The following is a 14,992-nucleotide window of genomic DNA, read 5'->3' on the forward strand; positions in this document are numbered from 1 at the left end:
CCGCAGCAGCATTACCTGACTACCAACTCCAAAAGCATACTTCTTCGCCGATTTGTCGTAGTACTCCTTGAACAACACTAGAACATACGCAACTACATTAGGGTCCTCATCGAAACCCTCCCAGGACTCGCGCAGCATCCGCAAAGGTGTTTTCAAACTCCTGCCATAGGCAAGCTCTGCAGGGCTAAAACCAGTGCTCTCATGAGGAGCTGATCTCAAAGCGAACGTAGCGGGAGGAATACACGCTTCCCAGTAGCATTTGTGCTCGTAGCAAAGAGCTCTCAGTATCCGTTTCAGAATGAAATGCATACGTTCTACCGGATTAGATTGCGGGTGATGGATCGAGCTGTGCACTACTTTTATTCCGCATTTATACATAAAGGTAGAGGTAAGGCAGGTGGTGAAGACACTACCATTGTCGCATTGGATTTCAGAAGGAAATCCGACGCGGGCAAATATAGATAGCAGTTCATCCACGACATGAGGGGAATTGAGCTCCTTAAGTGGTATCGCTTGCGGAAATTTCGTGGCTACACAGAGAGCCGTCAGGGTGTACCGACAACCTTGCCTTGACTCTGGCAGTAGCCCGACGATATCAATTACTAGGCGCCGAAAAGGTTCTGTGATATTTGGCACAAGCTTCATGGGTGCCTTCCACTTGTCCGTGGATTTCGCCGCTCTCTGACAAGTGTCGCATGAGCGTACAAAGTCTTCGATATCCTTCCAGCATTTCGGCCAATAAAACTCAAGGGAAACTCTAGCCTTAGTCTTTTTTTATGCAGAGATGCCCTGCCCATGCGTTTTCATGCGCCAGGTTCAATGGTTGGCGACGATACTTTTGTGGCACCAAGAGCTGCTCATACTTGCGACCTTGCGCATTAGAGTAGCTCCGATACAAAAGCCCTGCTTTCTCGAAAAAAGAAACATTCTTCTTCTTTTTTCCCAAGTTTACGCTTTCCATTAGCGCTTTTATCGAGAGGTCCTCACGCTGCTCTCGAATGAGCGTTTCTCGATCAACCCTCGACAGCTCACTCCTACTTTCCGCTACAGGCGAGAGCATTGCACCTCTCTCACTCTGACTCAATGGCGCCATGTCGTCTCTCCCTGCTACGGAAACCGCGCCGGTCGCTTCGGCGACGGGCCACTCGAGTGACCGCTCAAATGACTCACACGGAGAATTTCGTGTCTGAGGTTCCGTTGACTCGCCTACTACGAACGGTGGCAGTTGGTCCCGAATTCTATAGCCGCTGACCTGAATCGTCGGAGATGCTACGCTGGGTACCTGCGAACACTGTAGCATTACCGATTCCATTCGTTTTAACTTGAGGCACTCCTGTCTCTCGGCCTCCTCGCGCTCGCGACGTTCGCGCCTTTCAACTTCCTCGCGGCGTGCTTTGATATCCGCCCAGGCCTCATCGACTTCCTCAGCCGACACTCTTTCATCCTTCATGATCTCAAGGATCGCTTGCTTTCGTTTCGCACGGCCCAAAGTAACTCCGAGTTTCTCACGAATTTCGATGAGTTCCTTCACTTTAAGGTTCTCCATCGTTCACACTAGCCTGTTGCTGTTTGCCCCTGTTACCAGTTTACTTGCCGTACCCGCTATAAGTCAACTAGCAAGGCGCGCAAGCAATTTTAACACTACCGTGTTTACACCCTCCGCATTAACTTTGGTTTCAAAGCACTCCGACTTGGCTTCAAACGATCAAAGCTCACAAGAGTGGAAGCTTGGGCTAGTTGGTGCATAGTCATATTTGCAAGATGTTTCAGCGCGCGAACAAAGGAAAAAGGACAGGGTAGACAGAAAGAGCGCTAACTTCCAACTAACTTTATTTCAGAGAGTGGCAAGAATACATACTGCTAAAAAGGATGATAACAGAGCATGAAGGTAAAATGCAAGCCTAATCTACACATCAGTAACAAAACACGTGTGACGGGTCCTCTACTGCCTCAAGGCCCAGCCAGGTAATCACGTCCAGCCTGTGATAAAGCAATCGATGTTGTGCTCACACATTTTCCTCCTAGCAAGTGTATTTTTTCGGCTTCGAAAATTTCTCGGGTAAGCTGGTCCCTGTGCCTTGCCAATATTGAGCACTGATCAAAGAGAGGAGAGCACCCACAATCTCGGCAATGAATGCCAAGATGCCCTTGTACCACATTGTGTACATTGTTTCGGTGCTCTCGAAGGCGGTCATTTATGCAACTGCCGGTTTGCCCGACCTAGATGCACCCACACGTCAGTGGAATCAAGTATACGACTCCCACTGCGCATGGGACGTAGCGGGTCCTGTGCGCGATAGAGCACGAGGCAGAGTTTGCACGAGGTGCGTTGACCCTTTGCAAAGCCTCTGCAATTTTTCCGGGGAGAAAAAACTACAGAAACGTTGGCGTCTCGAGCAATCTTTTTAGATGCGGAGCATCTAATACTCGAGGCTTGTAGTGCGGCGCCGTCCGCAAGCTTCCTCCTCCTTCTTCCACCATCTGTGCATCCCTTCCTCCTCTACACACCGCGCGCACTTCACTCCTCCACCATCTGTGCACCCTTCCTCCTCTACACACCGCGTGCGCTTCTCCTCTTCACGAACATTCGCTAGCTGTATAACGTAGCGCGCATGCGCCGTCACGCTTCGAGAACATCGCCAGCTGACGCGCGCGCATGCGCCGTCGCACTTCGAGAACATCGGCAGCTGAAGCGCGCGCATGCGCCGTTGCACTTCTCCCCCTTCTCGAACATTCGACAGCTGACAGTGCATGCGCCGTCGCGCTGTATATATACTCAAGGTCGGCGCTCGCTCGCTCAGTTGCCGCTCGTCGGTTGGTTTGTAGGGCGCGTCGACGTCCATGGTCGCGGTGAAATGAATTCCAACGAATGCACAAACACAATGATCGACGTCCCTTCAACCAGCGCCGCCCTTTCGCATACGTGTGTACGTGTTCACTCATTTAACACCCCCTCCTACAACCACGTTAACCAATTTAGCCATCGACCCAAGTAAGTCGCTATTTAACACCCCATTTCACAACCACGTTAACCAATTTAGCCATCGACCCAAGTAAGTCGCACTTTAACACCCCGTTAACCAATTATATGCTCCACATCCTCCTCAGTGTTCCCCCGAGGGAAGCTGCGGCCAATTTTTTAGCCTGTGTGATACGTCATGCACGTAAGGCAGTACGACAGGCCGGCTCTTTCTGACACTGTTTCGCTTATCCGGTTTGTCAATTTGCTTCAAGACTGTGACCAGCTTATTATGGTCACAGTCTTATGACCATATTATTATCCAACTATATTATTACTATCAAAATATTATTATCCAATTATGGATAGAATGGTCGAAAGACGTTCAAGGTGGGTTGCGAAGGTAGGTGAGAAAATGATGACGTCGTCCAGGTAACATAAACATGTCGACCATATAAATTCTTGTAGGAGCGTGTCCATCTTTCGCTCGAAGGTTGCTGGAGCGTTGCAGAGACCGAAGGTATGACCTTGAACTGGTAAAGACTATCAGGGGTAACGAAGGTGGTCTTTTCTTGGTCCATGTCATGCGCAGCAATTTACCAGTAGCCAGATCGGAGGTCCAAAGATGAGAAGAAGGTGGCACCATAGAGGATATCGAGGGCATCGTCAATGCGTTGTAGAGGGTACACGTCTTTTTTGGTAATTTTGTTGAGGTGGCAATAATCAACGCAGAAACGCTATGAGCTGTCTTTCTTCTTTACTAATACCACGGTAGATGCCCAAGGGCTCGATAATGGTTTGATTACGTTTTTCGTAAGCATTTTGGCCACTTCTTTTTGAATCACTTCTTGATCGGACGCTATACGGTCGACGGTGAACGAGTGCAGTGCCAGCAGTGTTGATTCAGTGAGTGACAATTTTAGTCTGGCCCAAGGGACGATCGTCGGTGTCAAAAATGTCACTGTATGAAGCCAAAACCTGGCAGAGAGCATTGGCCTGTTGAGGCAAAAGCTCCGATCCACTCACGTTTCAAAAAATACCATCGTGTGAGCTGGGTGACCCTGAGACTGCGCTTCGATCAGGAGCAGATACAGCGACAACTTTGACATCGTCCTCTGCAATGACAGTTAGCTGGACTAGAGACATCTGGCAGGGCAACACTTGAGGGGTGAAACCAAAGTTTAGGAGCGAAAGGAACACACAGTTATCCGGTATGGTCGCGATGGTATAGGGCAGTGTAACACTGCACGTCAGCCGAACGTCAGTAATCGGCGCAACGATATAAGCACCGCCAGGAATAGGAGGAGCCGATGACAAAGACACGTACGCGACGTTTCGAGGTGGCAGGCGAACGAAAATGTGTGGGCTCAAGCGGCTGGTGTGCTTTTCAGAGTAGTGGGTAAATATGGGAAGATCAAGGCGGAGGGTAGCAGACGAACAATAAAGGCCGAGTGTGCCGAAAGGAAATCAAGGACAAGTATAAGGTCATGAGGGCAACAGGCTAGCACGGCAAAAAAGACCACAGCGTGATGACCGAGAATGCGGACACAAGCAGTACACATTCCTATTACTGGCAAAGTACCACCATCGGCAACACGTATTGCCTGTGTCGTAGACGGCGTCATAATCTTTAGCAAGCGGCGGCGTAGAGAAGCGCTCATAATAGACAGGCGTGCACCTGTGTCAATGATGTTGGTCACAGGAACATGGTCGACTTGTACGTCAAGCAGGCTTTGGTGTGTGGGAAGCGTTAGTAGAGGATTTTCGGCTGTCATTGGCATTGCAGCTTCACTTCTATAAGCTGCAATATCTAGTTTTTCTGCTGCGATAGCCCAGAGTAGCTCGGCGAGGAAAAGCACCGAGGTGGCGGGGAGCGGGATTGGCGGCGTAGAGGCGACGGGGAGCGGGAGCAGCGGCTACCCGACGAAGGGGCGTCAGTGTAGCTGCGACCAGGTAAAGGGGCGTCAGTAGAAGGCTCGTAAAATGACGACGAATAGAAATTGAAGGGTGCGGATACTGAGCATCGAGCGGTCGTCGGGTGCATGTGCGCAGAGGTAGAGAAGGTCTGACGTGATTGGTTTGACCAACGGCGGCGGCATTAGCGAGAAACGTGTCCAGGCTAGTGGCAGGAAAAACAAATAGGCCAGTCGTCGGGTGTTCGCCATTCCTAAGGGTTACGGAAGGACATTGTTGGAGGTAAACGGCGAGCGTGTCCTGGGGACTTCAGGACACGGGACTTCAAGGCGAGTCAAGGGACATGCTGATGGAAGGCCAAGTTTTGCCAACTCCAGCCTCACCACGGCTTGTATTAACGCCACTGACGACTGTTGTTGGTCAGAGGCGAGCGTTGCGAAAACGGGTGGCTGAAGAAGAGTTGGACAGGCAGCTTCGATTTCTAGTCCGATTCGATTCAGCTTTTGGGTCTGTCGAGTTGAAGCCTGCAGGCATGCTTTTGGTGTTGGTGGAGCGACAATAGCCGCAGTCACCTGAGGGGCGAACGAAGTGACTACTGTGCCATTATTGGTGACCGCAGTAGACTGCCGAGGCATTTGTGGCATTGCCTCCCGTTGAACCATCTCGGCAAAACTGGTGTGATCAAGGTATGGCAGATGGTTGCTTGCTTCACGAAATGTTGTTTTCTTTTTCATTTAGTGACATGATCTATTTTGCGATCTTTCATTTAGGACATGTTCTAGAATAGGCTGCATGACTTCCATCACAGTTCAGACAATGTGGAGTTGATTCGCATTCGTGGGACTTGTGTTCATTGGAGCTGCATTTAGCACAAGTCTGCTTTCCTCGGCCGTCTGGATTCCATGTTCATACCGCTGGAACTTATAACATCGCCGAGAGTTTGGGATGTACGGCCTCAAGCAAAACTTCATGTTGCATGCATCTAGTGTGGCAAGGGGCTTATAGCATTCAAAGGTTAGTAATATATGCTTAGTTCAGATTTGCTCAATGTTTCGGCGAATTACAATTGTTTCAACCGTTATGGCATTTTGATTCTGGAAGCCATCTAGAAGTTTCTCACAACCTAAGGTGCAAATAGTCATTATTGGATATTACACCACGACTTATTTTCATTGTTCGATGTGCAGACAAAGTGACTGCTACGTCATCAGTAAAATTTAGGATATTCATTCATTTCAACTTGATTTTTATTCTTTATTTCAAGTAGCAAACTCAAGTGATTTCGGTCGCTTTGTAGCCTGGTGCATTTATGTTTCTGAGGCATTTCACCATCGAAAAGGAGACAATTTACGAGAAGTACGATTGGCCTCACTATAGATTACATAATACTTTGGAAATTATTCATTGCTTTGCAGAGAAAATAGGAACTGTCCTTCAGTACTTCGTTTTTTCTGAAAGCAATCAAGAAAAAAAAACCTTCTTTAGTCTTAGGAATAGTGCGTGGCTTCAGTGGCAGCGCCAATCATACACCACGGAGCCTAATAAGGGGACGTGACAACACTTTAAAAAGTCTGCACTACGCCAGCTGTACGCTATCACTATAATCTGCGACAGCATACCCATGGTTGGATACCTACACGAGGTTAACCCTTGCTGCCAGGAAACAATAAGATAAATAAAAAGAAGAAGACAGGATAGATTTAGAGGAGAAAAGACGAAGGTGTAAAGAGAGAGAGATAGGAAAAGGTGACTGCCGATTTCCCTTCGGGACTGCCGTGCCGTCTACGCGAAGCCGTGGCCAAAAGGGTGTGTTGCCTCTGCCGGGGAGGGGGCTTAAAGGTCGAAGCACCCAGCGTCCGCTCAACCCCCAGGATCCCCTTGTCCCCAGACACGGCTTAGCCACGCACAGCTAGGCGTGGGAGGGAGTCGCAAACCTTCCGTTAGCTCGGGTCCATGGTGTCACTACACACCAAACGCCTGCTTACGCGGGCGCCCCTGCAGGGGAAGGGGCTGAATAAACCGGATCAACGAATTTAGGGTGCCTGCTGACAACCACTTTACTCTGTGCTGCAATTTTTAGACACGTCGACCCACTCAAGGATCGGTGGTGCTCACAGTGTGTGTGACCTGTGACATCTTACACATGGTGTAGGCATGTACAAAAACACCCCAACTACCCTCTCTACCGCTTCGCCAGAGGCATGAGAGACTGCCATCCTTAACTGCTCCTCGATGGAGTATCGGCGGGCTCTGGTGGGTCGGACACGAGTAGGGCCTTCTTCATGCGGTATTTCGTGCTACGGAAGCCGACTATGTAGCGGGGTCATGCTTTCTTACCCAAACTCTTTTTGGAACATTTCTTGGAGACGTTCTTATTTCTTGGAAACATTCGGTGCAAAAGCTTTGGTCTGTCTGTCTGTCTGTCTGTCTGTCTGTCTGTCTGTCTGTCTGTCTGTCTGTCTGTCTGTCTGTCTGTCTGTCTGTCTGTGTCTGTCTGTCTGTGTCTGTCTGTCTGTCTGTCTGAACAACTTAAATTTGACCCTGTTCGCGGCGCCCACTAATATTGCTCAAGTTTCAGGGTTTTCATACTTGTGGTATTGTCGATTAGAATAAATTATTGTACATCTGAGACACAATAACAACACGTTTATATACTGTGTGTATCCCTTTACACTAGAAAAAACATACATAAATAATTTGAAGGACCGTAGAGTTTCTTTCGCGGCGTTGACAATGCAAAGACTGCCCGAAAAGGCAAGTGTTTCTAGCGCTTTGCTAAGACGACACGGTAGGGGCACTTAACCGTCAGCTTGCCTTCTGCACCTTATCGCCTCTGAGACGGGCGCTAGCACCGTGCGCTTTGTTTTCTAAGATGACTGTGAGATCACGCTCTTATGTCTCACGTGGAACTAGAGTAACTGTATATGGTCGCCATAGGGACCATATACAGCTACTCTAACGTGTGGCGTGCCTTGATGTGCTCGTTCGCCTCCACTGCACGCATCGGGACTTTATAACGCAGCGCCTCCAGAATATCATTCACCGATTTTCTTGCGCAGAACAAATAAGCGTTTTGTTCACTCTCAACAAACACAAGACTCGTCTTTCGACGACAATTGCAATGAAACATGCATATACGGGGCCAACTGCTTTTCTACAAGAAATGTTTACAACCCCCCTCTTTCTCCCCCAACTGCGTTCGCGCTTATAAGACTCGTGATTAGGGAGAACACACATAAAACGAAGACAAAGGTCACGTTTCGCTGCCGTGGCCACGTACGGGAGCACGCTCCTCACGAACGAAGTAAGAACTGTGACACTCGTTCGCGTTAGTTATGTGTATCCTTGTGCATGTGCATTGGTTTCGTGCATTTTGTACTTGAACGACGCGGTTTAAGCGTCGTGCTGTGACAGTTGTTAGCCGGTGCTCATCTTGTGTATGCTCATTTCTTACATGCTTTCTGCTTGAGGTGCACACTTAAATTTTTTAGCCGTTTGCTTGTTCTTCGCGTTCATTCGTAAATTGTTGCTGTAGCGTTCATTCTTTCACCCGTATGGCTAAACAATGAACAAAAAACGCTCCCCTATCTGTGTGAACACACGTTTCACATGCATGTTATTTCACTTTGGTGTTATGTTGTAGGAAAAGAGATAAGCCAAGTTTTTTAGTCAGATAAAACTAGTGACGCAGACAGCACCATTTTTTAAAGAATATTATCTTACTGTCATTGATCATATCGTAATAAACATGCGCGAATGCAATTGTTGCAACTAATTATAGCCTCCGAAGGCATCCTCTTCTGTCTCTTTTTGGGGGTCGCGATTTGCTGCGCTCTCACGATGGTTTCTATGTCAATATGGTCTGTTCAATTCCCACACGCACACTCACAGACCCTGCAACATTCCAAATCGCTGCGAAGGCTTCGAACACGAGATGTTCAGTGTGATGTCTCTGTTGACGCAAAACTAAACATAGGTCTTATAAAGATTTGGTATGCAGCCAAATACTGCACAGTGGAAAGCCTAATAAGTAATCAACGCTGCAGCTTCTGCAGTGGCCCTTATGGTCAATGCGCGTCTTTCAACCGCTTCAGTTGACGTAACCAGCTTTCCAGAGCTTCTCTCTGTTTTCAAGCACCTTCCTGAGAAAGTCGCTCTAGGTAAATTGATTTGAAGTGATAACGTAAACCACTCTACAGTGTTTTCGGAGCAATACCCGCTCGAGATGTTCGTGTGAAATTCAAGCACATGCACAACCTTCGTGAGAGCGCTCGTAGGGGTACACTGCAGTCGATTGTCTGAGTGATCGATTGAGTCAAAAGTCGCAACTACCAGCTATAGGGGGCTTTTTTTTCAGGGCACCTGATATGCAATGCTGGTGTTTCATTGCTTTTTTTTAGTTGCTTTCATGTTGCTTGCTTACATTCCCACACAGGTGGTCGATGTGCCCAAAAAGGACAGTCTGCTCCATGTAGAAAGTGCCACACAATGTTGGCATATGCCGTTTGTGATTATAAAGTTATTTTCTCAATTAAGAAAAACACATAAGCGAAAGTTCTATTCTGTACTGCGTGCTTAGGGTGGACGTTTATGTCGCATTATTTTTAACTTTGCGTTCATAGGCTAAGCGTAATTTCTTGTTCGATAACTTGACGTGCGATGCAAAAGTTTCTTATTGATAGTTCTTTTTTTTCTTTACTGTTTGCATCATCTGGCTGTTACGTTGTTGCGACTCTGTTGTTTCCAATGATATGTAGTAAATATTGAACGTACTTTTCATGTTCTTCTTCGTTTTATGTATCCCAAGTTGCTGAGATGGCAAATGGTCAATAGTTTTACCTTGCGACATTTTAAGCAATGTAGTTTTACGTGAAGAAATACCAGGAATGCGCGCAATGCGCAGCGCAGTCAAAACAAAAGCTGTAAAAGGGGCCATTCAGAGCTTTTTCTATACATTTTTAGAAAAAAAAACTGCCACATGCTGACCCGAAGGTCATGGGATCGAATCGTGGATGAAGTGGTTGCATTTCAGATGGAGGCGAAAATAATGTAGGCCCGTTCGCTCAGATTTGGGTGCACGTTGAAGTACCCCAGGTGGTCGAAATTTCCGGAGCCCTCCACTACGGCGTTTGTCATAATGATACGGTAGTTTTGAGACGTTAAAACCAACATATCAATGATATCAACCCATCAAGGAAAACTGCAACAAGTACATTTCGTGGGTGTCCACTATGACATAAATGATCATAAATGCTGTGTAGCAGGCCAGCATTAACTATGAAATCTTTCGTCATTCTTTGGAGAAGTATGACATCTGCTACACAATTGGAAAACATTTTGTTCAAATTTTGATGCAGTTGCTGACGACAACGAAGAATTATGCCTTAAGTGGGTATGCCCTAGAATTAATAGGTCATTAAGAATAAGCTTTTTGTAACGACTTGAGACATTGAACGACTCACTCGTTTAGCGAACCGCATTGTGTGACATCAGGTTTCATCTTTGCTGTTCCAAAACGCTTCATTACCCATACTAACGCGAGTCCTTTCCCAAGATCAAGCGTTCCTAAGCATAATCACATAACAAGTTCCAAAGAACGGCTCTACTTGGTAACCCGTGAGATCAAACAACCATTTCCTTCAGCTTTAAGAGGTGGGCCTCGGCCTGGTTTATTTGTGCGACAGTTGATGTAACGACTTTTTATCTGAAAGATGTTGGCTTCTCTATTTGTCTAAGTAGTCCTTCGCAACCGTCTGTGTTACCACCTTTCTTTTATTCATGTTACAAGAGGCGCTACTAGAAATCGCAATGGAAGGATATTGTGAAAAACGTTTTTGATACTGTCACTTTTTGGAGGCCAGATTTAGTATGAAGTATTTGTATATTATTGACGAAGGAAAGTTGACCGCAGCACCTGTGAATAACCTTTATTCGGCCTTTTTCTCGACTCCACATTCGCGTTTGTCTGGCGATAATGTATCATTTCGTGCAGATAGAAGGTGGACATCTCCTTCAGCGAGAACGCTTTTCTTTAAACTGCTCACTTCCACTCTGTCAGTGAAAACGTGGCTGAATGAAAAAAAATTGGCAGCATACCCACAGGGTGAATGATGGACAGTGGCGCAAAGCTTCCGTTCATCTATTCGTTCTTATTTCCGTCCGTCCATGCGTCCATCTGTGTGACCATCCGTGCGTCCATCCGCCCTACCATGCGTGCGTCTGTACGTGTGTTCACGCCTCCATCCGTGTGTCCGTCCCTTCGTTCATCCACACATCTGCCCCTCCATTCATCCATGCGTCCATCCGTCCGTGCAGCCATTCGTGCGTCCGTCCATGCATCTGTATGTGTGTCCGTTCGTCCATCTAGTCAACACCCCAAATACCACCATCTCACATCTTTCCATCATATATGCGTCCGTCTATGTGACCATCCGTGCGTCCATCTGCCCGTCGGTGCGTGCGTCTGTTCATGCGTCCACACATCCATCTTTGCCTCTGTCCCTGCGTTCATTCATGCATCTGCCCTGCGTCTGTCCATGTGTCTATCCGTCCGTGCCGCCATCCGTGCGCTCACCCTTGCATCTGTCAGTGTGCCCGTTCGTCCATTTAGTCAACACTCCAAGTACCAGGATCTCGCATGTTTTCATCATATATTACGCATATAGAAGCACCGCCATCCAGCGGATTTCCAAGGAATAAACGAGAGGTGGCACACGCACACTTTTTTACGGCTTGCGCTTCGTGTCTACTTCCCGCCCTTGACCACCTCAAGTTCATGGTGTATACTAGTTCACTGTATTCATGGCACTGCGGCCGACAGCTCACTAAACCTTTCAAAAACCAAGGAGGTTACGCCCGGCGAGTATAACCTAGCAACCATTTCTTGTCAGATAGTGCTCAATGTACATGGCACTGGCTGCTAATTGGGAATGAGAAACAGGGTAATTCGGCTTTAGTTAACGCGCACCTGCGAATTTTTATTGTTCAACAACACACAGGAGAAATCTCCCACCAGCACCACTTTGCAGGTCAAAGCGTTAGACTGATTACGCACTACGACTACTACGAGGGACGAACAGGTGCCGCTTTAAGGCGCTTCACCCCCAAAATCAGTATATGCACCCTGTAAAGTAAAATGTAGGCTAACCTGAGATTATTTAGCATTGAATCATTCATTGTCTGGACGCATTATAATTTTAGAGCATTCTAAAGAAAGTTTCAGCTTTGCCGCAAAGGCGAAAGCAATGAATGCGATAGCAACAAATTGGAAGGTCATGCACAGAATGACAAGTAGACCAAAACGTGCCCCACGTTTCTCACGCACAAATGACGCACAAAATGTACTAACAGATACAGATGAACACGAATAAGCGTCTCAGTAGTTATTTCGTTGTGTCTGAAATGCGCGCTCTTTTCGAAATCAAAGACTGCACAATCATTGCTGTGACCTTTGTGCGCCAAGCAGCAACAACAGAATCGTTCTGGTGAAAGCCCAGGCCGAAGGCCAGCCAAGACGTACGATCCTACCCACCGGGAGGTAAGGGCGCACGAGTGAGCGTCTACGACATCCTCCCCGTGTGGAAAAGTGCGCCTGGGAACGAGAGTGCACACAGCCGCGTCTTGACGATGTGGTGATGCGTGCTCATTGCGCCATCTTGCTGGTAACGCTGAAAACACAATAGTTCTTCCTGAGATGCCCGTTGGCAGAAGGAAGTGGTAGATGCAAATGGCTGGCCATATGAACATTCATGGACATGCTCCTCCGTGGCTCAGTGGTTAAGGCCTTGCACTCACTTTTCAGACGTCCCACGTACAATTCCGCATGTCAGAAGTGTTTCTGGATTATTTTCCTTTCTCGCGTTTTCATTTTTATAGATATGTATATAGATGGCGAGTGACGGTTATGCCAACGTCAACGTCATCGTCAACACCAGCGGCTAAACACAGCCGAGACTTTCCATATAATTGTTATCGCAATAAAAGAAGAATTTCAATCACAACTCGTGGTAGTATGTTCCTTCGTTTCAATAAGAGCCTGACCGATAATAATTCGTTTGACCTGTTTATGTTGTTGTAACAGCATTCACTAAGGCAAAGTCGCATGATTGTTAGACACGCCGAGCGACCACTGTTGACTAGATCCGTCTTCCCAAAAGCAGGTGCTCGAGTTGCAGTGTCATTGACAATTTCAATCCCCCTCCGACGTGACTTCCCTATATAGACACTTGCGTGAATTTGTATGAATTTCAATGAAGTATATTGTGCCTAGGTTATCAGTACTAGTGATTGTTTGATGCAACAAAACAAAGAAAAAGCACCGGTGTGGCTCAGTGGTAGTATGCTGGCCTTCCGCGTATGGAGTCCGGGTTTGAATGTCACTTTGTCCTTGGGGTTTTTTATTTTCGTGTTTTTTTATCGTGCGATAGTGGGTATGGAAACTGGAGGCGGCGGCGGAAAACTACGATGTCGCAGGTGACCCGTGTTGTGATCTATTGACCGCTTTAGGTGTAAAACGTAACGTCTTAGTATTCTATGTCATTGCTGGCAATTCTGTATGTCTAAAGCACATGTTTCGCTTCTCAACTAGTGAATACAGTTCGCTATGTTTATATTCCGTCACAACAACTCATGCGTAAAAACAATAGTACATACCTGCCAACGTTTTTTTCAATAAAACAATTTTTTTTGTAATGTGCTGATTTCATTCATTCTACGCACCAAGGTCATGTTATGGCGACGTCTCGAAAAGGGGCAAGATCGGGTGACCTGGCATCGTCATTTTATTCTCAATTATAATTTACTGCTTACCGAGGATATTTGTGTGCATTTATTTTAGCATGGAATTGTTTTCTATGCTGGCATACAAATACTTCACAGCCACAATCCCGGTTGTGACGGTAGAACGCACGTGTACATGTACCACACCTCATGTACATGAACATGCGGTGTGGTTCGCACCTTTACAACGGTTCCTCAATTAAGTCGTTAATGCTTGCAGCAGCTCAGTGCCTAATTTTGCGCAAAAAACATGAAAGTCACGCTGATATATAAAAATATTATGAATCTTGGAGAAATATAAAGAAAACGGGACATTCCAGCATATAAGCATTGTCTACATGATGGTTGACTGGCGCACACACCTGAATGGCATACGCACGCACGTTTGGAATTTTCACTGAACCCGATAAACTAATACTTAGTATGCGAATGCAAGAAGTATCCTTGTTTCTAGAAAGAAATCTCAAGTTTATGTGGCAATATTAAATCAATTTTTTTCATTATTAGGTGTGCAAGCAACAGTGCAACAACGGAAACTTCAACGTACATAGAGGTTCACAAACTCACCTGCATAGCCACTAACGATGAGCCTCGTCAGCGCAATAAACATTAGCATTTCGATGTGTCTGTTTTGAATGTGCAGCAAAGAACGGTTTTTATGCGCAGGTTACATTCTATATATACACTAGAATAGAGCAAGCCCACACGCATAGGTTTGGTTCAATCACGGCGTGTCAGAAAGCCAGAATTATTATTGTATTTGGGCGATTTCAGAGCTACAGTTCTTGCGTGATAACAATTACTTTGTGGTCAAGGTTGCAGTCAAAGTTACAAGGATATTGCCATCGTGCGCAACAGAAGGAGAACTTTGATGAGCATTGACAGCGCAAGTGGTCTGAGCATCATGGAGCCACTACAGAATACACTGACATTTGGCGACCTGGCCCCAAAGGTCATATCTATGCTATCATATTGTTACGCTTGAAGGAGACGAATGATTCTTTTTCCATGCGTGCAACAATACTTTTCGGCTAGTTTTGTTTTTCAATTATCATACAAATTATGGCTACGCAGCTCTGGGACTGTATGGTTGAGGCTCGGCATAGTGGTTTAAAAATTATAGTCAGCAGATCTACTAAGCTCAGTACACCTACAGAAATTGTGAGCGACATATTTGCTGTTGCGATGCTGTATAGATCTTGAGCTGAAGCTAAATCTACTATTCATCTGCGAGAGTCTCGCAATGCTCACTTCAAGAACTGTCTTTTCCAGTTTATTAATTGCGACAGCCAAAGGTTGTGGTGGTTTTGAAAAGAAAGTAGATAGGATGGTTCAGAAATA

At 46.5% G+C, this 14,992-nt stretch overlaps 1 protein-coding gene across 1 annotated transcript in view; it reads right to left on the reverse strand.

Annotated features, from left to right (window-relative positions):
* Window positions 1–14,369, reverse strand: part of LOC119174192 (venom metalloproteinase antarease-like TtrivMP_A) — a 68,583-nt gene extending 54,214 nt beyond the window's left edge. The window contains exon 1 of the mRNA XM_037425018.2: window positions 14,219–14,369. Within this exon, the coding sequence (XP_037280915.2) occupies window positions 14,219–14,267 (49 nt within the window). The 5' untranslated portion in view covers window positions 14,268–14,369. The remainder of the gene's footprint in view (window positions 1–14,218) is intronic.
* Window positions 14,370–14,992: the final 623 nt, after the last annotated feature.

The sequence above is a fragment of the Rhipicephalus microplus genome, chromosome 5, assembly GCF_043290135.1.
Source record: "Rhipicephalus microplus isolate Deutch F79 chromosome 5, USDA_Rmic, whole genome shotgun sequence".
In the NCBI taxonomy this organism is placed as follows: Eukaryota; Metazoa; Arthropoda; class Arachnida; order Ixodida; family Ixodidae; genus Rhipicephalus; species Rhipicephalus microplus.